The sequence below is a fragment of the Thermobia domestica genome, chromosome 6 (assembly GCF_964235325.1).
Source record: "Thermobia domestica chromosome 6, izTheDome1.hap1.1, whole genome shotgun sequence".
Lineage (NCBI taxonomy): Eukaryota > Metazoa > Arthropoda > Insecta > Zygentoma > Lepismatidae > Thermobia > Thermobia domestica.
Window position 1 is genome coordinate 184,951,064 of NC_137459.1, and position 25,965 is coordinate 184,977,028.

At 35.4% G+C, this 25,965-nt stretch overlaps 1 protein-coding gene across 3 annotated transcripts in view; it reads right to left on the minus strand.

Annotated features, from left to right (window-relative positions):
* Nucleotides 1-25,965, minus strand: part of LOC145687742 (uncharacterized) — a 356,205-nt gene that overhangs the window by 69,078 nt on the left and 261,162 nt on the right. For all 3 annotated transcript variants that reach the window (XM_081761191.1, XM_081761190.1, XM_081761189.1), the window contains exons 3-5: nucleotides 25,164-25,296; nucleotides 13,532-13,749; nucleotides 2,150-2,273 (exon numbers count right to left, since the gene is read on the minus strand). In XM_081761191.1, coding sequence (XP_081617317.1) covers nucleotides 2,150-2,273; nucleotides 13,532-13,749; nucleotides 25,164-25,296 — 475 coding nt within the window. The remainder of the gene's footprint in view (nucleotides 1-2,149; nucleotides 2,274-13,531; nucleotides 13,750-25,163; nucleotides 25,297-25,965) is intronic.

Sequence of the window (25,965 nt, forward strand, 5' to 3'; positions counted from 1 at the left end):
ATTTTTATATATATCACCCTCCCCTCCCCTTCTCCTAAGTTCTATCGTTAAAATTATATAATATAAAACACCCCAGGACCGATCCTTATCATTGTTGAAAATTTGATCGATATCGAAAAGATGGTTCAAGAGTAATGAAGTCACAAAGACAGTCACTTTCATTTTTGTTTTTTTTTACATATATCTTCCCCCACCCCCTCACTTAAGTAGCACCGTCAAAGTAAAATGATAAAAATTATCCTAGGTCCGAACATCATCTATATTGAAAACTTAATCGAGATCGGCTGGGTATTTCAAGAGTTATTAAGTTTTCTTTATTTTTATGCATATCTCTTCCCCCTCCCCTCACCCGCTCCTAGGTTCTACCGTCAGAGAGATAATAAAAAATCTTTCCAGTCCTGAATCTCATCTATGTTGAAAATTTGATTGAGATCGGTCGGGTGGTTCAAGAGTGGTGAAGTCGCAAAGACAGTCACTTTTATTTTCATTTTTTACATATATCTCCCCTCCTCTTTTCCTCGTGTCATCAAGGTAAAATGACAAAATCGTCCCTGGTCCAAACCTCATCTATGTTGAAATTTTGATCAAGATCGGTTGTATGGTTTAAGTATTATTAAGTTTTATTTGTTTTCATAAATATCTCCCCCTCCCCTAGGTTCTACCGTCAAGGTGAAATTATAAAGAACTTTCCAGTCTCAAACCTTATCTATGTTGAAAGTTTGATTGAGATCGGTCGGGTGGTTCAAGAATTATTGTCACAAACCAAATCACTTTTATTTTTATATTTATTTTTAAATATCTTCCTCTCCTTCCTCTTCCCTACATTGTTCCGTCAAAATGAAATGATAAAATCCATCCCAGTTCTGAACATCGTCTAGGTTGAAAATTTGATCAAGATCGGTCTGGTGGTTCAATACTTATTAAGTTTTATTTATTTTTTTCTATCTTCCTCTCCTCCCTCATCCTTAAGCTCTACCTTCAAAGTGAATAGTAGAAACACTCCCAGGCCGGAACCGCATCTACCTCAAAAATTTGATCGAGATCGGTCGGGCGGTTTAAGAGATTAAGATCACAAACACACTCACTTTCAATTTTATAATGTAGATAAATAAAATAAAGTTTGTTTGTGTGTCTGTCTGTCTGTTTGTATGCGGCCCAGGGACCAGAGGAGTGGACCGAGAGTTACTAAATTTTGATCACAGGTACCTTGATCCAGACTCAGACTAAGACGAAGCGTTTTTTTTTTTTTTTTTTAATTCGAAGCAGGAGTCTCGGGGGAGCGTTACCCGTGACATGTAAAAGTAGTAGAAAATGACCGATATTAGTATCAAATTCATAGTTTTCGCGGTCGCTGAGATCAATGGTGAAATTCCGATCCATTTACTTCCAAATTCATCCTATTCGGCAGCGGGCCGGGATCACTGGGGGGAGGGGGTTCCGAGACACGTAAAAATAATTCAAAATGACCAATATTAGTGTCAAATCCTTAGTTTTCGCGGTCGTTTAGATGAATGGTGATACTCCCACAGGCGCTGACTTCCAAATACAGCCCCCATCGGTTGCGGCCCAGAGGCTTTTTTTTTTTTTTTAAAAAATACGAACCGTTTACTGGGATATGGAAAAGTCTTAGAAAATGACCGGTAGTTTTTTTCCTTTCGTTGTTCAGTTTGTTTACATAGATTCTTTATCTGACCCCTTGCGAAGAATGGATATATTTCAGGTAGTATTGTATATATTTTTTTACATTTGGTAATGTTTTCCCGTAATAATATATAATAATATTTGAATGCGAGAAAGTGATTTAACTAGGATTCAACTTATAGAAAATTGTATGTAGGGGGGGGGGGTCACACAACAAGCTTCTCTTCACTCTGCCAAATTTTCGTCAACTGAAATGTACATTGTCTAATTACTATTACAAATTTTAAACACATTGGTGGTAAGTTAGTTCAGCTCAATTTTACATCTCAAATCCCATTACTTAGTTACAGACTATAAATACCCAATTTTACATTCAGATCTTAATCCTTATTTCATTTGCTTACATTCATGTTACTAATAAAGGTTGGTGTCTCAACATGTAAAGTATTACGTAAAGTGTATCAGATAATGAAAATAGTATTGTTCTCCAGCTATACGAAGGGCTTACCTGATTATGGCTTAACACATACAAGGATCCTAAAGCGATATCTTCAAAGGCTATGAAGAGATTGTCGTCTTGAGTAGGAATTACTGCTGCCATCATCAATAAGATGTTTGCATGTCTGATGGCCCTAAAATATTCACAAATTATAAAAAAAGCAACTGAGAAGTTTATTTAAAAAGGGAACATTTTCATTTTTGTTTGTTTGTTTGTTTGTTTGTTTTTTAAAATTCACTTTTAACCGTTTCATAATCTTTGGAATGAGATGTTCGATAATTACTAATTTTGCAATAGAACTGAACAAATGAGGTGAGAGGTGAGTGTATTCCCTTCTGGTAGAAACAACTACATGTACATTGTGATTTCTACCAAGGACCTTCCCTTTGCATATACAGATGGTAATCAGAAAAATGGAAACACCTGAACGAAATTGCAACTTTCCAGATTAATATGGTGTCGGGCCACCTTTCGCCTTCAGAACAGCCTTGATGCGACGTGGGATGGAGGCATAGAGGTCGTGAATGGTAGCAAGTGGAATTTTACACCATTCCTCATGAAGGGCATCGGCCAGTTCTGTGAGAGAGGATGGAGATGGAAATCGTCGCCGGAGTCGTGTTTCCAAGACGGACCACGGATGTTCAATTACGTTGAGATCTGGGGATTGGGCGAGCCAGGGGAGGTATTGAACTTCATCCCGATGTTCCTCAAACCACGCTGCAACAACACCAGCTGTGTGAATGGGTGCATTATCTTCCTGGAAGATGGCGTCATTGTCCGGGAACAACATCCGGACCATAGGATGCAAGTGGTCTCCTAAAATTGCGACATAATCGTTGGCAGTGATTCGTCTGCTAAGTGTGACCACAGGACCCAATGAAAACCATGATATGGCGGCCCACAGCATCACCGAGCCGCCGCCATGTTTCACAGTTGGGCGGAGACACTGCAGATCATAAGCTTCTTTGGGCGTTCTCCACACATAAACACGGCCCGTGGTTGGGAATAGGATGAAGGATGACTCATCCGACCAAATCACACGTTTCCAGTCCTCAACGGTTCAAGTTGCATGGTCGCGGCACCATTTGCGGCATGCGAAAGCGTTATGGTCCCTGATGAGCGGTTTGGCCCGTGCAACACGACCCCGTAAGTTCATGTCATGTAATTCGCGGCGGACTGTGATTGTGGAAACAGGGTGGGGCAGGTGCGGATTGAGTTCCCCCGTCACTTGCTCCGCAATGGCACGACGGTTCTGCGTGACAATGCGCTTTAATACCCGGCGTGACCTGTCACTCATGATTTTCTTCCGCCCACTGTTCCGCTTCACCGATTTGGTTTTCCCGTGTGTTGTGTAGGCCGTCATCACCTTCGACACTGTCCCACGCGACACACCTAACACAGTAGCCACTACCGTCACACTCACTCCACATAACCGCGCACCAACAATTTACCCTCTTTGAAAATCTGAGAGGTCTCCCATTTTACACTACCTCCGTCTGCTGCAGCCACTGGACACTGCTGTTCCACTGCGCCTGACGTAGTATGGAGACCGACCTAACACACCACCAGCAGCGGTCCGGCGCTGCGGGCGCCACGACACCACTGCCAACCCATACATCTGACGTGTTGCCAACTACAGGTATTTCCATTTTTCTGATCACCATCTGTATACATATTCCCTTTTGAAAATAAGCTCCTAAACTGAAATGAATTTCAATATGTATTTTGTTAGTATTAATGTGGTGTGATTACAAGAAACACGTAAAATTATAGCCAAAATGAACAGTTTTATCTAAATATTTACTCAATCCATAGTAAAAAAAAAAGTATTAAATTTAAAGCAAATTTATGCAGCTAGGGTAGTACATACGTAGATAGATACGTACATATATCTATCTATATCTATATCCATCTATCTATCTATCTATCCATATATATATATATATATATATATATATATATATATATATATATATATATATATATATATATATATATATATATATATATATACAGGGTGTTCAATATACAATGCAACCCGGAGTTCGGGATAGTAGACCTTTTGAACCTGAAGAGATACACAAATAATGGTTATACCATAATGAAGCGCTGTTCATGCATATAATTTTAACGATTGAAGCAATGATTGAAGTACACTAGGAACCACACAGTGTTGCCAGATGTAACCGAACGTGTAAATCATTTCTTTTTACAAAACATGTAAATTGACTCATAACTCATACGTATGGATGTTCTGTAGTTAATTTTCAGTTTGTTTAGTTGGAATAGCTTGTAAACTATGGAGCAGAAAAAAGAATTTTTCATTTCCATCGATAACTAATCGGATGAGGCCTCTGTGTAAGTTGGAACTCGGGAAATTGTAGTTTTCATAAATTAACACTCTGAACTGGCAACAGTGCTGATGTTTCAGAGCATCAAAAGGTGTGTTAAGGATCTATCAACATTATGCAATTCCTGAAAACAACGAGAAAGAAACTTTGAAATTATCATGAAAAAACTTTTACTTACATGCACCCGGCAACACTGCTATTCATTTCTGTGGGGCTACTTAAAGCAAGAGGTATAAAAGAACAATTCTCGAACTATACAAGACCTGGAAACGAACATTCGCACCTTCTTAATGTCTTTTCCGCAGTTATTCTAGAGATTATTTTGAGCCTACATCTGACTAATTAGTAATGTAGCAACTAATATTTAAATGCAATGAAACTTTCAAGTAAAACATGTCATGTTTCAGTCCTTTTGACCATAGGTTATGAATTGATTCAGTAACAAAACTGTTCATCATGCGCGTAGGGTTACGAGGGTAAAAATAACGTGACATGTTCTAAATGCTTTATGATGGATAAACATCGTATGTGAGTGGTTTCTTAGCTTTCTTATTTTGTCCTTTTTCATTAATTCCACCAAATCTTCGAGAATAGGACATTTATTAACACTAGTTTCTGGCGCCAAATTTTTTGGATTTGGAGAAAGTGATTGGGCCAATTTCAAACACGTATGCTACGGTACACTTCAAAATCATATGCGGTAGTTGAAAACATAATCTTACCTTATATTATATTCAGATGGAAAAAATGTTCAAAACAAAACTATTTTAACAAACGTCCATATTTTGTTTATTTATAACAAAATATTTAAGTCACGAGATCTTGAGAAAAAAAGAGGGGAATCAAACATAAAAAACAACACTTGGGTCGCATACAGCCAACACCTAATCATATGAAGATTAACATTCCAGCCATAGGCATCCACAGAAGGGGGCAAGAGGGGGCAATTGCCTCCCCCCCCTGTATTTTGGGAAGAGGTTAACATTTATAGGCTGTTCTGGTGACAAAGTTTAAAATCAATCTTCTTTTAAAATCAATCAATCTTTTAAAATCAATATTCAAATAAATGATTAGACGTAACAAGATTTAGTCGAGCTCGTTTCCAAGATTTTAACCCACTCCCTCCCTTGTGATGTTTTATCTTTTTTCAGTAATGATTATATTCAACTTAATGAATATAATGGCAAAGTATTTTGAATGATAGTATCCATTAGGTGAGTTCAAAAGATCATTTCGCTCTTTGTTGTTTTTTTTGCAGACGTGGTGCTGATAACAATGAAGTTTTTTTGTGTGTGTGTCATTATGGCAATTATAAACTTCGAAAACTGACATTTAAGCTTGACTTTCAATAATACTAGTTTCAAATATAAGAAGAATTCGTCCTTCAAGGTCAACCGAAATAACAAAATTTTAGTGATTTTTACCTTTTACAAATAATAATAATAATAATAATAATAATAATAATAATAATAATAATAATAATAATAATAATAATAATAATAATAATAATAATAATAATAATAATAAATTACTGGGCATAACTCGGCCCTACAACATTGTAATTGGAGCTTCATTATTATCTGCAACATATTTTAAACACAAATACAACCTTCTACGTGACAATGTTTTATTAATACAGCACTACAATATATCTACGTTATTAGTTAGAAAATTAATGCAATGACAAACTGGCCAGTGGGATAACTTGAAGCTTCATCGCCCTCTGCAACCCTTACTTATGCGCCCGTACATTCTGTATGTTTTGTGCCCCTGGAGCTTGTGCGTCTCCCGCACCGCGGGCTCTGCGGGGGTACTATTTACGCATATGAAGCTGGGAACATCTCCATCCCTTCCTTCTCAGTTGTAATTGTTGTGACTGTGAGAAAAAAATCGTTATTATAATATTACGAAGGGTGCCGATCTTGCATAGAGAAAGTTCGCTGATGAAAGGTTTGATAACAATGTGAGTTCAATTGTTTTTGGGAGTCGAGGACTGTCGCTTGTTTTCTTGAAATCTCTGTTACTGGTGTAGTGTTCAGAATGGATATAAGACTTTTTTAAGAGGCAAAGAGTTCACAATACTGTTGTTGCATCTGGAAGTGTGGAAAGGATTGAAAACATAAAGGATAGGAAAGAAGAAACGGAGAATGATAGGGCAGGTGACCCATCGTGTTCAATCCTGACAAGTGCTGAAACATACAGTGTTGTAAGCCACGAAAAAGACACTGAAAATTATCAAGGAGTATATCATATGGATGACAATTTAAAATACGACCTGCTACGCTCACCATGGTTTCCAAGTAATCCTTACGGTTTTAAAAGTGACCTACCGATGGTTTTAAAAGCCGTTCTTTTTTCACTGCTAACCATAAATTAAATTAGGCTATTAATGACACTAATGAAGTTAAACACATTCGAGATTCAGTTGCAACTATGCAAGATATAATCATTTTTTTCTCGAAACTACCTTCAGATAAAATCTTGTTCCTGATGTTCCTCTCTTCTGTGAAATATGGTGGTCTGCAAAGAACAAAAGCATCAGAATATTTTCGGAAAACTTCGCGGAAATAGTGAACTGTGTAAAACAGCTGTTCTCTGGTAGAAACAGAAGCGCGCGACAATGTATTCATTGCTTACATTCTTCAGCGTCATCTGGTACATTTATGATAATGCACGTTGTGGCCAAATACAGTGCTATTTTAGTAGCAACCACAAGTGCTCTACAGGAAGAGACAATAGATCTTTCCAAGGTACAAGAACACATTGAAGTTATTTGAACATGTTCGAAAATCATTGCTCAGATGCCACCAAATGCTTTGACAATTGTCAAAGCCTCAGGTGTCGCTCTTGGAAGTGTAATAGAAACCTTTCTTTCTTTCCAGCGACTACTTGCACAGTAGAACGTCCATTTAGTACTTTAATTAGAGTAAAAACTTGGTTACGCTCAACAATGTAGGAGTAAGGACTCAGTGAACTATGTCCATCGAGAACGTGTGCTTGAAAACAAGAATGTGTTCATAGAGCAAGCAATTACAAGATTCGCTAAGGAGGATCCTCATCGGCTGCAATTTCTGTTCGACGAACACCAGTGAATGAAATGCAAATAGATTATTTCCATTGTGTCCTTTCTCATGTCAATGCTATTCTAATATCTAATTTATTGATTTATTATATAATTAATGAAGTTATACTATGTGCTAAATAATCGATCAGTTTGACATGAAGGATTAAAACGTCTCTTAAGAGGTGATTGTGTGTGTGTGTGAGAGAGAGAGTGGATATATATATATATATATATATATATATATATATATATATATATATGTGTGTGTGTGTGTGTGTGTGTGTGTGTGTTGTGTTGTGTGTCTTGTCCCACCTTGGAAAAAATCCTGCGGGCGCCCATGATTCCAGCATCGATGCTATTTGAGACATCAATCTACATATTAACATGTAGTCCATACCATGTCTGCTCCCACTTACGAGGGAACCTATCCAAGTGCAACTCTGACTTCGAGTCGAGACTATGGTCGTTGGATACCTTGTAGCAAAAGAACATAACACGAAAAGTGATACATCCTCGATCGCAACCGTTGCGGAGATATAAGCGTGGAAAGTTAGAAATTGAGCTCCATACTATACATTACAAAGTCAGATTCCGGGTCAGATTTTTCGGAAACGGTCAGGTAAGGAAATTCAACGAATACATATCAAATTAGCGATGGGAGCCCACCACCTTTTGAATGAAAAAATGTTGCCCCCGGGGCACTCGCAGGGTCCCAGGCGGGGTCCAACTCAAAATTGGCAAATGGAACCGGGGGTCAAGTAGCATATTGTATGAAAGCTATTGTTAAATAAAAGAAGATAGAACAAATCTCAACTCTCTATGATGTCCCTGTGCAAACGGGCAACTGGTCAAAATGTCAATACAACCTACATCAGAAAATATATGGCCACTTTTCTAAATCCATTAAGTTGTGACAATAACAAAACAGAAACTTTTGCCTTTTGAACTTTTCACCCTCCACGACGGTTGCGATTGACAATGTATCCTTTCTCTTCTAGGACATGCAATCCAATGGCCATGGTCATTCTATGGCCCATTGGTCATTCGAAGTCACACTTATATTTGGATAAGGTCCGTTGTGTAACTCTGTGAGAGACTCTGCAACAATTTGTTTAACTTCAATACCTTGCACTTTTAAACGTGTTTTTCTGTTTTGTTATTGTCACAACTTAACGGATTTAGAAAAGTGGCCATATATTTTCTGATGTAGGTTGTATTGACATTTTGACCAGTTGCCCGTTTGCACAGGGTCATCATAGAGAGTTGAGATTTGTTCTATCTTCTTTTATTTAACAATAGCTTTCATACAATATGCTACTTGACCCACTGTTCCATTTGCCAATTTTGAGTTGGACCCCGCCTGGGACCCTGCGAGTGCCCCGGGGGCAACATTTTTTCATTCAAAAGGTGGTGGGCTCCCAACACTAATTTGATATGTATTCGCTGAGTTTCCTTACCTGACCGTTTCCGAAAAATCTGACCCGGAATCTGACTTTGTAATGTATAGTATGGAGCTCAATTTCTAACTTTTCACGCTTATATCTCCCCAACGGTTGCGATCGAGGATGTATCACTTTTCGTGTTATGTTCTTTTGCTACAAGGTGTCCAACGACCATAGTCTCGACTCGAAGTCAGAGTTGCACTTGGATAGGTTCCCTCGTTAGAGTTATGAGCATGAAATATTTCAATTGAAATATCTCAGGGCTTTGAAATATTTCATAATTGCGACCGACATGGAAAATGGCCAGTCGATTTTCACTGTCAAATTCACTCCTGGACATAGAGAATAATCGAATAAAGTCACAGTGTGATTCTAAGAAAGAAAGCGCTTCATTATTTGGATTAATGTATGATTGGTGGACAAACATAAGAAGAAACAATATCATCAACTTTGTTGTAACCACATCCGAGCCAGTTTTTTATAAGTCCCTTCCAACTAAAACTGCGGAACATGATGCTCCATACATTGCTAAAACCATAACGATGTGAGATTGCTAAACCGTAAGTTGGGCAGAAAAGTTCTTTGGCATAGTAACTGATAAAGCAAAAAAAATATGAAAGTAGCATAGATAAAAGAGGAAGAAAAGTATCAACATGCCACAACTTATGGTTGTGTTGCACATGGTCTGAACTTGCTTATCCAGGACATTATGAAAATAGGCAGCCTGAAGCACCTTACTGGCCAAACAAAAAGTGTGATAAACAAAATCTACTTCAGTGCAGTAGTGAATACACTGTTCAGAGGGAAACAAACGGGGAAGAAAATTATACTGAAACTACCAGCTGTGAGTCGAAAACTATTATCGAAAACAATCAAGGCCTCATTCTCCAAGATGTATTCTAGGACAAAATAAGCAATTTTCATTGTTTCAATAGCAGACTGGATCACTAAAATCGAAAGCGACAAACTTCAGATAAGCAAAGTATATGAAATATTTTTTGACTTGAGGGAGAAAATCCAGAACACAATATCAAGCTCTCTTGTTCTTAAAAGGCAAGAGCAAAACATAATGCAGTTCGAGGACCGTAAGCAATCTGTTTGCGTCCTGTACATTTGTTAGCGAATATTCTAGATCCAAGTTACAAAGGCAAGAACTTGACCACCGAAGAACAATCGGACGCTCTAGGATATCTGAGTCAGATTTCAAGGCTTTATTCAGATGATGAGACATAAGTTCTGGCCCAATTTGCGCAATACAGAATCAAAGAAAATGTCTGGTCAAAAAATATCTGTGGTCTACTGCGTCAAAGGTGTCTCCTCTGGTGGAATGGACTATGCCCTTCTTGTGAGCTCACAAAAGTTGGAAGTAAAGTCCTTAACCTTCCTGCCACATCTGCTCCTTGTGAAAGGATCTTAAGCACATATGGGAACATCTATACGAAGAAACGCAACCTTTTAATAAATGAACGTGCTGCTAAACTGACTTTTGTAAAGCATGACCTGAAGTACACATCACTATTTAAAAACAGGTCTGTTGGAGATGGAAAGACATCTTTCCTTTGTACGAGGAGTCGACCGAGTCCGAGTCGTAACCAAAATGAGCCTACAGCAGGAACAAGTGGATATTCAGTGAAAAAAGAAAGAAGCAGATTCAAGGACGAATGGACCCAATGTGTGAAGAAGAAACAAACTTCTACACCTACAGAATCTGATGATGGTGACACTGATGTCGATGTACCATATGCAGAGACTGGTGAATCTTATATCTCTGAGAACAGTGACAGTGCTCATTCTGATGTTTAGAAACATATTGTAGTCAGTTAAACTGAAAACTGTAGAGTCTGTCGTATACTCGTATATGAAAAGTCTTACATGTCTTACTTCATACTTCTTGCTTGGTAGCTTAGTGTACTTTAATAGAAACTGGACTGTATTCACTGTAATAGCTGCGATTTTTATTTCCACATTACCAGTGTCATATCTGTATTAAACAATCATAAAAACGAAAAATGTTTTTTTCTGAAATTTCAGTGAAATATTTCAACGAAATATTTCAATTTTAAAGATTTCATGTAATTATCCTTCCCTACTCCCACTAGAACATAGTTATTGAATATAATATATGTTTACATTTATCCTTGTATGATACATATGTATTCTTCCCTTGTACGATACATATGTATTCTTCTACATTCCTATTATCATCATCAACCGTTGTCATCTACTACTATGATATTTTCCTCAATTCTTCTCCCCAACCACCTCTCTTGAGTAAAACCTATCTAGTTACTCCGCTGTGCTTCTTGGCTTTGTTCTACTATTTTGTTTGACAACGTATCATGGGGCTGTTCTCGTCTCTTAGTATCAGCAAGAATTATTTTGTTCATTGATCACAGTTTCTCCTCTCAACATGTCCGTTTCACTGTTACTTTAGTGATACATTTCTCACAGTGATATCTACCACTAATGTCATTTTCATGGTTGATCATGTAGTCTACAAAGAGCAAATACCTGATTTTGTTCTCCACATGACCATTTTCTATCAAAACAAATAGAATACATTCAGTGAATATTTTTCTTTTCAGACACAGCGACATTTATCTTTTCAATATAAATTGTTTCTTCCTAATGCATTCCAGCTTAGCTTAGTAGTGCGTCTTATAGCTTCATCTTTAATGCTACCATCCATGTAAATGTTCTCTGACAGTTAGACATAAGCATTCATTTCTTCTAATCCCACATTGTCAACTTCTATCATGGACTTGTTTGGAAGTTGTAGAACAGAAGTGTCGCCTTTCCTATACTCATTTAAAATCTGATATACTTGCTCTTCAAATTCAACTCAATGATATATCTTGCAGTTCTGTGATGTTTGCAAAGAAAAAAGTGTCATCAGCGAAATACAAATGGGTCAGACTTTTCCCTTCGTTCTTCCATTTGAGAGATCGAAACCATATTCTAATAAGTTTGACACAAAAAGCGAGAAGAATTGTATGGCCGTATGTATCCCTTTTCTATCTTCACGTCATTGTACAGTTAAACAGCTGGATATTTGTTCTGGCTTGTTCATAGATATTTGCAACAGTTTTATTATAATCTTAATCTTTTTCGATACATCTAGATTTAAGAGCGTTAATTGCTGAAATCTTCACCGAATTGAATACTTTTTCATAGTGAATGAGCTCATCACACAAGGGGGATTTATAATCGTTTAAATTTTCTATCATCACTTGAATATAATCAATTGTTCTATATCCATCTTCTTCTCTTGGTTGAATGAGATTGATTTGTTTTTCTAATCGATATGTCGTGATTTCGTAAACACTTCGTAAAATGTTGAGAAAATATTTTACAGATCTGTAATTGTGTAGATCATCTTTGTGTCGTTTTACAGGTAGATGTAGCACTACTACTCCACTTCTCGGGGACAGACGTGCCGTACAGTATAAAGCTGAACAAAGGTAATTCCCCTTTACAACTTCTTTTACACATCTATGTAACTCCGTGTTCTCCTGATGCTTTCCCTCACTTCAAAGCCACACTTTTTTCTTTTTTCTTTTTTTCTTTTTCTTCTTTTTTTTTAGTAGGAAGAGTAATTATGTTTATCTACCATCTTCACTTTGCCTCCAGATCATCGCTTGAATATAACTTATTGTGAAGTTCTTAAGTCTGCAGTTTTTAGTGATTTTACACTTCTCAGGGCTATGATCAGTTTCTGTCCATTACTTATAATCCACTTCGCCATCTTAAGGCTAGTGTTACATTCAAGTATCCTTTTCAAGAGGATAGTGTTGAATTCCTTATATTTTCTTTTATCCAATTAGGTACTGCCTTGCTTTCTTTATTATATATTGAATTACTATTGCTAATATTAACTTCTTTTCTCAATCAGACAGTCTTCTAAGATTCTCTTCTCACTCTACTCCCAAGTAATACTTTCTAATTTAAACCTGAATCCACCAAAATGTATGTGATCTTGCTAGCTTCTGAAATTTTAATATCCATCTCTAGTGTAACGAAATGATTCTTTAATTACAGTTAAAACGCGTTACGTTTGCTTTTGAAGAACTTTCCTTACTTTCAACACGTTTCTTCCACTCTACGAACTTTCTTTATTGCAATTTGGTCTTCAGATATATATGTGATGGTCACTTTCTACATTGAACATGCTCAAAACGTTGAAATCTTCAACCACATATCCTCTATTTGGGATGATGTAATCAATTTTGCTTCTTTTACCCATACTGAGATGTTTGCATGTCAATTTACTGTGAGACAATATACATGGCAAACTTATAGTACATACTAATTTTTCAAGAAAATTACTCTTTACAGTTTTAACATTACATTTACTGTTTTTTTATGTCAGATTGAAACTGTCGTTGATTTATTAGAATTAATATCGTCTTAGGAACATATCTCTCCAGGATTCCTATGAGGACATGAAGACAAGTTCATTTACATACCGCATTTATATAATAAATTGGATTTGTAAATATTAATGGATAATGATACAGTAATTTACAATACTTACAGCAAACATTTTATTTCATTGACTAACAATTCTGTTAGTACATCTTTCTCGTCTTCGTCAATATTTCCTTGATGTATACTTTTCAAAATAACATCAGTTCCTCTCCAAGTATAACTTTTCATGGAGAACTTCCCATATTCGATGAGGGTACCCTTCGCTTTCAACTGGAAACCTTTGAATGACAACTGCAGAAACCCGGGCTCAATATTATCTATTTCCTGAAAAAAAAAAAAAAATCTTTTCAGTAGCAATCAATGTCCAAATAATGGGGGATTTAGAATATAATCCAAATTATAAGATCACATTATTGTTTTTCCATACCTATGTTACATGTAATGTATATTTTTTTCACTTCTAATTGCTATTTAAAAGCAAAGATTTAGGATTCGAATTTTGAATCCAGAAGGTTTCTTGGACACTTCCCTCAGCAGTAGACTGTTTTGATGAATATATTAGATAAGAGTTTGAGCATATTAAGCTACCAAGTATACAAAAGATAATCTTAAATGGCTTATTATTAAATATAATGACATACTAATACATGCTTTTACAAATATGGTATCACTTTTATTGAAGACTCAGTTGATAGAAGATTCATTTATCAATCAATCAATCAATCAATCTATCTATCTATCTATCTATCTATCTATCTATCTATCTATATATATATATATATATATATATATATATATATATATATATATATATATATATAATCAGATAAATTCCATACTTCAACAAACACATACTAAACATTATTCTCTCTGCCTTCACTTAAGAGTATTTTTTTCTTTAAAAATCAAACCAAACATTGGGTTAAGTAAAGCTTTTAAACAATGTTAGGATATCAAATAAAGTTTTTTATTTTTAATGCTTTAAAAATATTATTACGCTGTAGGAATATGTAAAATTGTGTATATTTAGTTGAAAATGTGGCGTACGCACGGGAATTTAGAAGTTAAAACTCCCCACGAGCAAGACATTATCGAAATATATATATATATATATATATATATATATATATATATATATATATATATATATATTATACACAAAAATCACACTTCTCCTAAAGGATATGAAATAGAGTGCTTGAACTTCCCTTGACGAAATTCTGCGTACACCACTGGCAGAAGACAATGGAAAATAACTTATTTTCTCTTCTTTAAACTTCAAAATCAAAGGTGAATTTATTCAACGAGAACTAAAGAATTCAGAGAATTTTACAACTTTTCAATGTTTTAAAGTTACGAAATCTACTTTCCACCACCTACCAATTATCAAAATGTTAAATTGAAAAATAATAAATGATTTTTATAGTCTAGCGTCCCACGGCTATGTCCTTTAGGCTAAAGGAGACGGATGATTAATTAAAATAAATTATTGTGAAATTAAGTTTTTGTGCTCTTCCATTGGTATCACATGCACCGAAGGCACATGCGCGAGCCACTAGACAAGCAGGGAGGGCTAAATGTTAAATTGGAATCAGAATCATCATATACTCGTATTACTTCAATATGGAAATCACTAGCACTTGTTTCATTTTTAAAATCACTTATTTCCTCTAAATCACTCTCCTTCCTTTTTCTTTGCTTTCTATCATGTGCCAAATCAGTAGATTTTGTTGCATACACCCATTGAAGCACAATGTAAATGTCGTGGTGCTGATGTTATGTGTAGTCTCCACATATTTTCAATGAAAAACCCTGCTGTTATATGAAAAATACGTTAATTTCTTCGCCCTCTCTGTCTGTAAATAATTTGTTGTGAATCAAAGTGAATGTGCAGAACTATCTGTAGAAGTAAATGCCACTGGAGCACTAAGGATTCAAATAACTATCTTGGCTAATCAAGTCATGCTTCGCAGTTCTCGCCACCAAGGAAGTGAAGTCATTTGCTCAATACCAATCTATCTCTATAATCAATCAAATATACTCTGATGTTGATATAAACTCAATCTCGTTGTTTTCAAACTACATACGATAGATTAAATTCACTTCAAGTAATTCCTCACCAGGAGCGTCATTTCAGATTTTGCTTGGGGGGCAAAACCCCTCGATATAAGTAAAATTTCGCGTTTTTCACTAATTTACTACTACTCTATTGATAAAATCTCTATAAATCTCAAACTCAGGGGGGGGGGCAAATGCCCCTCCCTGCTCCCCTAAATGACGCCCCTGTTCCTCACTATCACAACTATTTGTTTCCAGTGAATTGTCACTGTTTGTTGTCCTGAAAGTTGACAAGAGGTCCACAATAACAAAATGACTAAATTCACCTGTTTTTCAGAAATGTAAGAAATCATTATCAAGTCAATAAGAATAGAAACCTTCAAGATAACAGAGTGCCCAAGTTTTAAAAAATGCATTCTCGCTGAAACAATGGGCCGGAAATACTAAAAAAAATAAATCACGTTCACGATTTTTTCTCATAACCAAATGTATTTTTTTCTTTTTTTATTCTTTACTTGCAAGGAAATAAGCTATGAGAATCTCTTGAGTGCTCATGTTTTGAACATATATTTGTCTAAAGAATTGGAAGTTTCAGGGGGACTGATCCTTTGGGCACGGTTCTGGTACACAAACCTGGTATAAAATTAGAGACATCACGTATTTTTATATCAGATGTCAAAGATGTTTTTATATCAGATGGCTACTTAGAACACTTCTTCAAATATGTTATCAGAATCACTTTATTGACGTTTGTGTGTTTAGTAATTGCAAATAACATCAAATAACAAAGTAAGGCATATTTATTCTAATTAAGATGTCCTTCACTCTGGAAGAAAATGGTGAATTGGGTAATTTTGAATAAATAACAAAACCCTTGCCAAAGAACTAATTCCATGTTAATAATAATGACTATTAATATTTTGTACATTCTTTGGATTACACACATGGTACACAATATGTCGTACTAACTTTATACTAATAGTGATGCAGTTCGGAAATTTATCACTGCCTTCATCAGATATATTATGAAGACAATGATAAATTACCAAAACTCTAGCACTAGTTACTACTGATGTAGAGTTCATGAGCTTCTCTGTTATGTAAAAATTGAGGGGGACGACTAGAAGAAAGAATGATTGTAGACCCCAGCTAAATTTACATCAAAGTCGTAAAGTAAATGGGAAGCTACTTGAGCTAGCTGGATTGGGTTTCTACCTCTAACAGTATAATTAATTAATTAATATATTCTTTCATCACTAGTAGGTCACTTGATATGCATTTACAAGTTTTTATACCCTATGAACATTACAAGTTTCCATATCCTATCATCATAAATTTCGGCTTTATGTAGGAATTATACCATTAATACTATCTATTTATTTTATTTTTTTCTATCTTCCTTGTTTCTCTCCCATCGTACTTTCTATCAAATTACACAAAATACAATTTCTTCTCCAAAAATGTCCTAACATCTTTCTTAATTATTTCACACCTATTTATTGGTTTATCGTTTCAATCAGTTACGTTTTTCCATTATCATATATATTTGGAGAACTCAAACGCAATATATTTTGTCATCTTTTCATAATGTTCATATTTCTGCTACATACAATGCAATACTCAGTAATTAACTCCTTTTGTACTCTTCATTCAGTGACCCACATAGTGTGCTTTTCATAGTTTTCATCATAATCATCTTAAAGATATTTTACCATTTCGCACTTGCTTTTTATTTTATCGTTTACATTTTATACCTTCGTTAATAATACTACCTAAATATAGAAAACTAGCCACCTGCTCTACTTTCTTTGCTCAGATATCTACAATTACCACAGCCTGAATCATGTCAGTTATCACTGCAATAATCTTTTTCATATTTGTTTTGATGTCAAATTATTTGAACATTTTTTTCTTTACCTTCTTTGACATATTAATTTCAGATTCAGATTCGCAAGGGCAGTCATATCATTTGAATAGCAAATACCTTAGCCTTTCTCGTTCCTATCAAACCCTAACTTGTTCCCTGATCAAACTCTCCTTTGCAGTTCTTCTAGATAATACATAATGTTACTGAAAGGGGGAAAAAATCACACCTCTTTCTAAAATCTATTCTTTATCATTTCTTGAATTCAAACTTTTAATGGTGGGTTTATATATGAGTTTGTACGGAGTCAGATCTTTCATTTTATCCCAAACATCTTTCATATTACCCAGTTCAAGCACTTGAAAGCTTTTTCTAAATCAACGAATGCTGTATACAATCCTTCCCTTTGTGTGAGAAGTTTTCGTCAGTGCCTTCGCAACATACGAAAGTGCTCCTGAAAAGAAGAATATTCGACCTGCCCTAACTGACAGGACAGAGACCACCAATGCAATCAGAGTCACCATAGTTCTTCGAACACTAAACACAATGAGTTCACAAACACCAAACAATTGATTGTTGAATATTGATCTACTAACATGTTACTTTCGCACCATTACTCCTGACACATGATTATCGCCAAAAACGTTTCATTTGGTATTTGGAGGAGCGGAGAGGTTTAATGGGAGACAGTGTCTATCCTTTAGTATTGTATGTGTCTAGGTCTTTTCGTAATTTAAAATTTCCTATAATTTCTTTTCCGTTTTCTCTTTCTTTTTTAAGTTGAAACTAGATCCTTTTCTAGACCCTGTTTCCATGTAAGCAGATCTATCGCCCAATGTCCAGCGGAACCTTGCACATTAGCCCTGAGTTGGATCTACATTCCTTGCATTAGCCTGTAGAACCGTAGGAGTACTAGTCACGGAAGAAATGAAGGTCCAATCATTGTTGTGTAGAATCCCTCTAAAGATGTTCGCCACTACATATATTACAGGGTTGCCAGTATTTTAACCTACATTCGTAAGTGCCAGAGACATCGCTACTTCTTCTTCTTGTTCTTTTAGTTTAGTTTTAATCAGCTTTCAAGCTCCCTCTACAACTTTTAAATTGTTATAACAGGCCTTTAAAGAACGACTTTATTCACAAGGAAGATAAAAAGAAAAAAAATAGTGGAAATTTCAGATGCATTGGCAACTCTATCACTATTGCTTATTTCGCAAGAGTGACAAGGAGAAGTGAGGTGATTACGGCAAGTTTTTACCTCTGTGAGTGAGTGTTTACATCACATTGTATTACGAAATCGCCAATATAAAATGCTTCGAAACTTTCTTTGAAATTTAGCGTCCTTTTCAGCAACGAGGCTATATAAGACGTGGAGCTACAGATGAAGGTGGAATCGGAACCACCATAATGTTCTGAATTTTTTAAAGTTCTCTGAACGGGAATCGAACCCGGGATCATGAACATCAAAGGCACATGCGCTAACCAGTATACCAGCGGAGAAAGCTGTTTCGAAAATGTTGGTTAGCAACTCATTTAAAGAAACTTTCCTTATTACGGTATTGCAAGTTACTGAATAGATTTTAATAGCTTTATAACGTTATCGTTATACGCTCTCTGTACAACCCTCGTATATACAGCTCAATTTTCTGGAATCAGTGCTTGGCCAGACGCAATTCTCAGAAGAGCATTGCGAAATTTTTCTCCTGAAAAGTGCATCTGTGTGTGTAACGCCCACAAACCTTTTCGTATAGCCAGATTTGGCATGAAATTCAGTGCTGTGTGGCATTTCCCTCTGTACTGACTAAAGTGTAAAGTGACGAACTATATTTTATAATTCGCATTTTTATTAATTATTACTGTTCAATTTAGTGCTTGTGGAATTATCCTTATTATGCCGTCGATAACGTAAAAACCCATGTATTAGTATCTAGAACAATGCTTTACAGCAGGGGTGTGCAACTTCAAACAGTGGGCGGGCCAATCACAGAGCACTAAATGGCGTCGCGGGCCTCACTGTAGGTATATCATTTCGACGACAATTGAATAGTATATCTATAGTATTAAATGATGGAACATGTTCATCGTAATTTGCATCACAATAACACAAAACAACTGTTATAATGGTAACCAAAATACTGTATTTATTCACTAGAGAGGAGCAGAATAATGTATTTAGAACTTTATATCTAGCAATCCTTATACCGAGGGAAATTTCCCCCAACTACCTGCGCTTGCCAAATGCTTGTCTTAAGGGCGTTACCACGTTTCGCACTGTGATCGATGGAAAATTTCCAGTTCACTCTTAACAGGTTTTGTAAAAAAGAAATATTATAATAATTATTGTTTTCAATAACTGACCAGCACTGTTTTCAATAACTGCTGCACATGGCTGCTTTACAGGATTTTTCTTTTTTGTGTGTGTGTGTGTATGTGTCTGTTAAAAGGTGTATTCCTAACCACCCATTGTCTGTAAAGAGAATAACGCTCGTTTGGCGCGAGCAGTGGGATTCCTGATGCTATTTAAGATAGACAACTTTATAATCCATCCCACTCAAAATTATAATTTAGTGATTTTTGCGTGACGAATTCATTACGAAAAGTGAAATCAGTTCTACATGTATTTCACAAATTGGTAATGTTGAAAAATAGTAATTAATCAGTAATTATGAAAATAATTGTCTTCAATACCGCTTCGTAATTTGTATCCAAGGAGGATATAAATCTCTTAAGCCTACTTTTCATTCAATGTGTGATCAAGATAAAATCCATCAACGAAGAAGAAATTTTGGTGAAGTTCTATTTTCTTAATGGCAATAGGAAACAAATAATTTCTTTTACAGTGATTAGTGTTTCAGTTTTCTGGTGAACAAACTTTCCAAATCGTAACTAATAGCGAAGCCGTTTCGCGTCTATGTTCCGTTGTTCAATAAGAAATAAGGGCCTAATTATTACATTCGGAAAAAAAATTTGCTATTGAAATGTGATTGTGATAATTGAAAATTCAAAATATATCTATTAAATATCCATATAGTGAGTGTTAATCATCATTCCAAATAATTCAATGATGAGAGTGTAATAGTGTATGTTACATGATAATATTCTTGTTCTACAGGTAATGTATTCTCATACTGTGCATGTATATATTTTGTTATGTTTATGTTTTGTTATGTTATGTTTACAGTTACAGTGCAATGCCATAAGATATTATTCTTCTCAGATAAATGTGTGGAGTGGAATAGATATTACCAAGAGCCTGATTATTCGTTGCAGGAATATAATTTTCCAATAAGCATATTGTGAAATGGGCACAAGTATACTTAACCCAATGCTCCCCGAACTTCTGTCCGTGAAACTGGGTAATCGATATAGGAAACAATCAGCTGATTCTGCTGACGTGGAAACAGGGATGTATCACGAATACGGTGTTGATTCAATGCCAATAACTCATGAATCCCGACTCACGATGTTTATGTTCTCTTTTCGTTGATACTTGTACTTGTGGTACAGGAACCCATAGGTATCGATCCCTGTTATATTATTGCTGTTTTAGCTTATGATAAAATAATTATCAGAAAACTTTAATGCTTGCGAAAGAGATTCTCTTCCCCTTAACTGTCTCTACACCAAAGCAACCTGAACTAATATTGGAAAATAAACTTATCGTTTTAATTTTACGTAAGTCCATCATTGTTTTCAGGAAGGTGTCTCTTGAGCAAGGTTGATCAAAAAATACGATTTGAATTTTGCAACCCTATGTATCTACCCACGGAAAGAATAACAAACGAAGGTGTTTAAAACGGATAGGAGAAAAGAGGATGCTTTTAGCCAGCGTTCTTCCTAGAAGGTCAATTGGGTTGGACATATCTTGGAAAGAAATTGAGTTCTTCATACTGCCATAGGCAAAAAGATGGAAGAAAAGGAGGAGTAGAAATAAGAGGAACACAACTGATCGATCATTTAAAAAACAGAAGAAAATATTAGGAGTAAAAAGAGGAAACTGAAGATCGAAAAACGTAGAATAAACATTTCCAGGCTCGAATCTATGGAACAAAGAAATTAAAACCTTATTAGTCTCAGAACATGCAGAATACTTAATACTCTCAATATATGCAAGTACACTACAGGATAAATTGAAGGGCAACGGGACTCACTAATACACTGAATATATACGTAGATTGAGGAAGTAATGGAAATACTCTTATTCCTGGTACATAATGTGGTAGTCTGTAATCGATTAGGATTTTGTATATTTCGTAATTTTATTCGATGATGTACTTGACCATGTATGTTTTAAACAATCAAGAGCAGTACTGATGCAGAGCAGCAGTACTGGAGTGCGGGGCCTCAGGTGGTTACCCGGTTCACCTTATGTAACGAGGCTGTAGCTAATAATACCTGATAATTCATAGATATATATTGTTTTTAAGTTCTCAATATTTTTTGGTATACATATTTACTCCTTTTCTTCGAATATAAAGTATAGAATTTCATAACTAGTTGACTTTAATGTATGTAGTATGTTGTTCCTGCAAAGTTTAGGTTTTCTGAATAGTACCACATTTGCTAAAAATGAGGCTCATTACTCCCCCACACCCTCTGTAAGAACAGACATAGAGAGCACATGGACATACACACACACACACACACACACACACACATTATATATATATATGGTGAACAATTTATCTTGATAAGCTCTTTAACTTTCAAATCAATGAAAAAAAGCACTGCAATTTTGTTCCGCTCAAATATTGGCATAGGGACATTATTTGGCATACTCTGTGATACTTCAAGATTAACGGTGTTACAAACCCAACATAAGTTATATTTTTTCAAATGGCATTACGTCAGGTTATTACATATTTCAAATATAGATGTTAAACGAAAACTTAAAATGTTACATTTATTATTTATTGTTGCAAACTAAGAACGCTACGGTATCACAATCATTCAAATTTTGGTGGTGTCTACAGCAGTACTAATGCAAGTGAGGCAGACGAGACAATGCACATCTAAAGTACTTTAGTATCTAATACTGTGATGAATTTTGAATGTAAACGAACAAAGTAACAAGGAATTGAAAATTTGACTTTTTTACACAAGCCTTTATTTCGAAAAACTGCTTGTATAAGTACCTCATTCAACTGCACAGGTTGTTTTTAATAGACCTGAAGATTACAATATCGTTTACAGCAATTTGATATCTTAAAACCATTCTGCAAATATAGTAAGAAATGTTCAAGTTTGCAGCACTGCTTAAAATTATGTAATTCGCAGAAACTTTTTGTCATTACACCTACGAAAAGTATTGTTGTAATGTTATAGAAGCAAAGTGAATCAAAATTTGTTTTAAAATATTCCCACAAATACGCCATTTGAAGCAATATATCAAATTTTACATTTTTATTTCATATCTCCCGAATGGTTTGAGTATCATATTGCTGTAAATAGCATTATGACCTTTATGTCTATTGGAAATCATTAATGCAATTGAATTTGATCTAAACACTTTTTGAAATAAAATCCTTTGAAAAAGTCAAATTTGGAATATCTTTGGTTTCTACTTATTCGAAATATGCCATATGATGACCGTAGTACTCGACACTAAGGTACTCTTACATTTGAGGTACATTACTCCATCGCTGTCACTTTCGTTGTTATTGTTGTAGAACCCTCCAGCAGTTGTTGTTCTTCCATGTTATGATATTATAGAGTCCTTAGGTTTAAACACTGTGTATTATAAGTTTTCATTTTATATGTACATTTGACACGTGTAATAACCTGTCGTTGTCCCATTTGACAAAATACAACTTTATGTTGAGTTGGCAACACTGTTAACCTTGTAATATCACAGAGTATGAAAAACAATATCTTCCTGCCGAAATTTGCATGGTACAAAATTTCAGTGTTTTTTTTTTTTTTTTTTTTTTTGCTCATTAGTTTGAAAGATACAAGAGCTCATCAAGATAAATAGTCCATAAATAGTCCAACCTGTAGTATTATATATATATATATATATATATATATATATATGTGTGTGTGTGTGTGTGTAGGGTTATGTCTACACAATTTTTCACGGCATGCTTCACCATTGATCGGGGGAAACTGCGATGACAAGGCGAATAGAAAATGGTGGTATTCAGCTATGAGAGTACTGTCTGTGTTAGATATAGAGATGGTTCTGTGCGCGTGTATAAACTTGCCGATGAGAGAGAAATTTAAGTGTGTTCTTGTTTGTCACACAGGGCTCACATTTCACTTTCTGACATCTGACCCCACTTGTATCTGGTCTTCATTCAAATGAATATGGTTAGTATTGTTATGCATTCGTGGTGTCATCACACCTGTCCTCCTACCTTACTTAGACGCTTTTCGGGACCCCATCTTCCAGTAGCATATCGCGCGTCCGCATACCGCCTGGTGAACCCAGCGTGCTCTACCCAGTATACTCCTTCTACTCTAGCCTTCTAGGTCTCCGGATATAAGCCTTATCAAACACGTGTGGGGCATAATGGGATGAGCCTGACTACCTGAGAATGACGATCTCCCAGGACAGACAAGTCATACAGTGTCTGATTTGCTACGCATCCGATCAGCTGTGCGATCGCTTTTGGTAATTATACGTTATGTTAAGACGAGTATCTTACCATGTTCAAGACGTGTTATAGGTGCCATGTGAGAACAGTACCACATACCATCGTCATATTGTGTAGTAACTTCGGATAAGTTTCCTGGAATCCTACTGGGTATTCTTGAATGCGGTTGCGCTAGTGTAGTTCTATAATTCTCATATATTTAATTTGATTTTTTAAGCTGATGAAGTATTAACTCATTGTAAGAAGTTTTATGGCGACTCTCTCGTCATTTGATTAGAAATTTCAAATATTGCTTTTTTTCTTCTTCTCCTATATTCTTAAAATACTCAGTAAGTATAGTATCTACCTTTTCATTATTCATTTCCAATATATTATTAATTTTGTCCCTTAGTATTGCCAACTTATTGCGATTTCGTTTATTTCGTTTTCTTTTTCAATGCCCAAAACACAAAGTTTATTCTTTTCCATACAACTCAATATATTTTTTCCATCATCTCAAGCTGTGTTTCACTCGTTAAAAACGTATTTTCATCCTTTTGTGGCTTAACTCCTCTCTCTCGGACAACCTTCGAATATATTTTTCAGGAGAATCTCACCCCAGTCAGCCACAAGTTTATGTGGTGTCGACATTTATGTTTTTTCTTACCATTCGCATTCAACAACTTTCTTTTGAAAAAGCTGTTATCATATATGATTCAATACTATCTAGTAATTGTAACATTTCTTAACTTCTCTTGTTTAATTTCATTATACCACGCCACTCAGAAGACTATTTCTTCACAGAAGACGATTTTCATATATGTATGACATAATTCTTCTTCTTAATAACAAATATAACATTTATGTATTCCTCCTTTTTTGAAATATATATATATATATATATATATATATATATATATATATATATATATATATACTTCTTTCACATAAGCACTTTCAGTCTTCATCTATTTCCTTTTCTACGCAAAATCATGGGATTACGTGCCCCTCTGTACTCTAACCAGAGACGCTCCTGGTAGAGTTAGTGCTTTGGTCAGTTTTTGTTATTTGTTTCCAATTACAGATCCAAAGTCGATATGAACAGTATACGAGTTGAGCAACAGATCAAATGGAGCACTACCCCCACCGGACGTCATTGCCAGTGACTTTACCTGCCGTATTTGACACTCATATTTGGTGTTAGTTTACCTCTGAAACACAAATTAAAGCTACATACAAACCTTCTGAGCTTTCTTAAGTGAATATTTCCTATGGAATGCCTTTGGAGTTTCCAGAAGATCAATAGGTATTTTAAGTGTATGCCTTCTTCTTCTTTCAAGGAACTGACAGAAAAGGTCTTTATACTTAATCCACCTGTAATGGAGAGAATAAGCATCAAAATAAACATATTAGTAGAACAATATATATAGTCTGTCATAATTATTAGACTGAACGAAAAACATGTTCAAATTTCATCCAAAAATTGCTCTAGGAGCAAATATACATTCTCTTTTAATTGCCGAAGTGTGTATTATTATACACGTTTGACACATAAAATGCCAACGCTCATTAAAACAAACTTTGTGAATATTGTTATTTGTGCTTGGCAGCAACTCAAAGTGTGTAATAATAACGCAAATCTGAGACACGTGTTTCTTCTGTCAGCAAATGGTATGAAAGAAACCAAAAACTACTTCTCAGTGTCAAACATGGCAGTGGTTCTGTATTGATGTGGGCCGAAATTTTATATTCTTACGTTAGTCCTATTATTATAGTACTTTCAAAGAACGAATTACTGCCACTGGTTATGTGGTATACGGACAAAACTTCCCGGGACATAATTTCGTCTGACTAAAATCTCACGTTGACAATACCTCGGGGTCAAAGTCTCGTCTGGTCAAACATAACCTCGTGGGATTAAGTCTCGCTAGGACAAACCCTCACCATGGTCATATATTAAGTGCAGAATATTCAATACATCGCTATCTTAGGTATATAGAAAAGTAAAATAAAAAATACATTTTTAAAAATATGCTTTCCTTA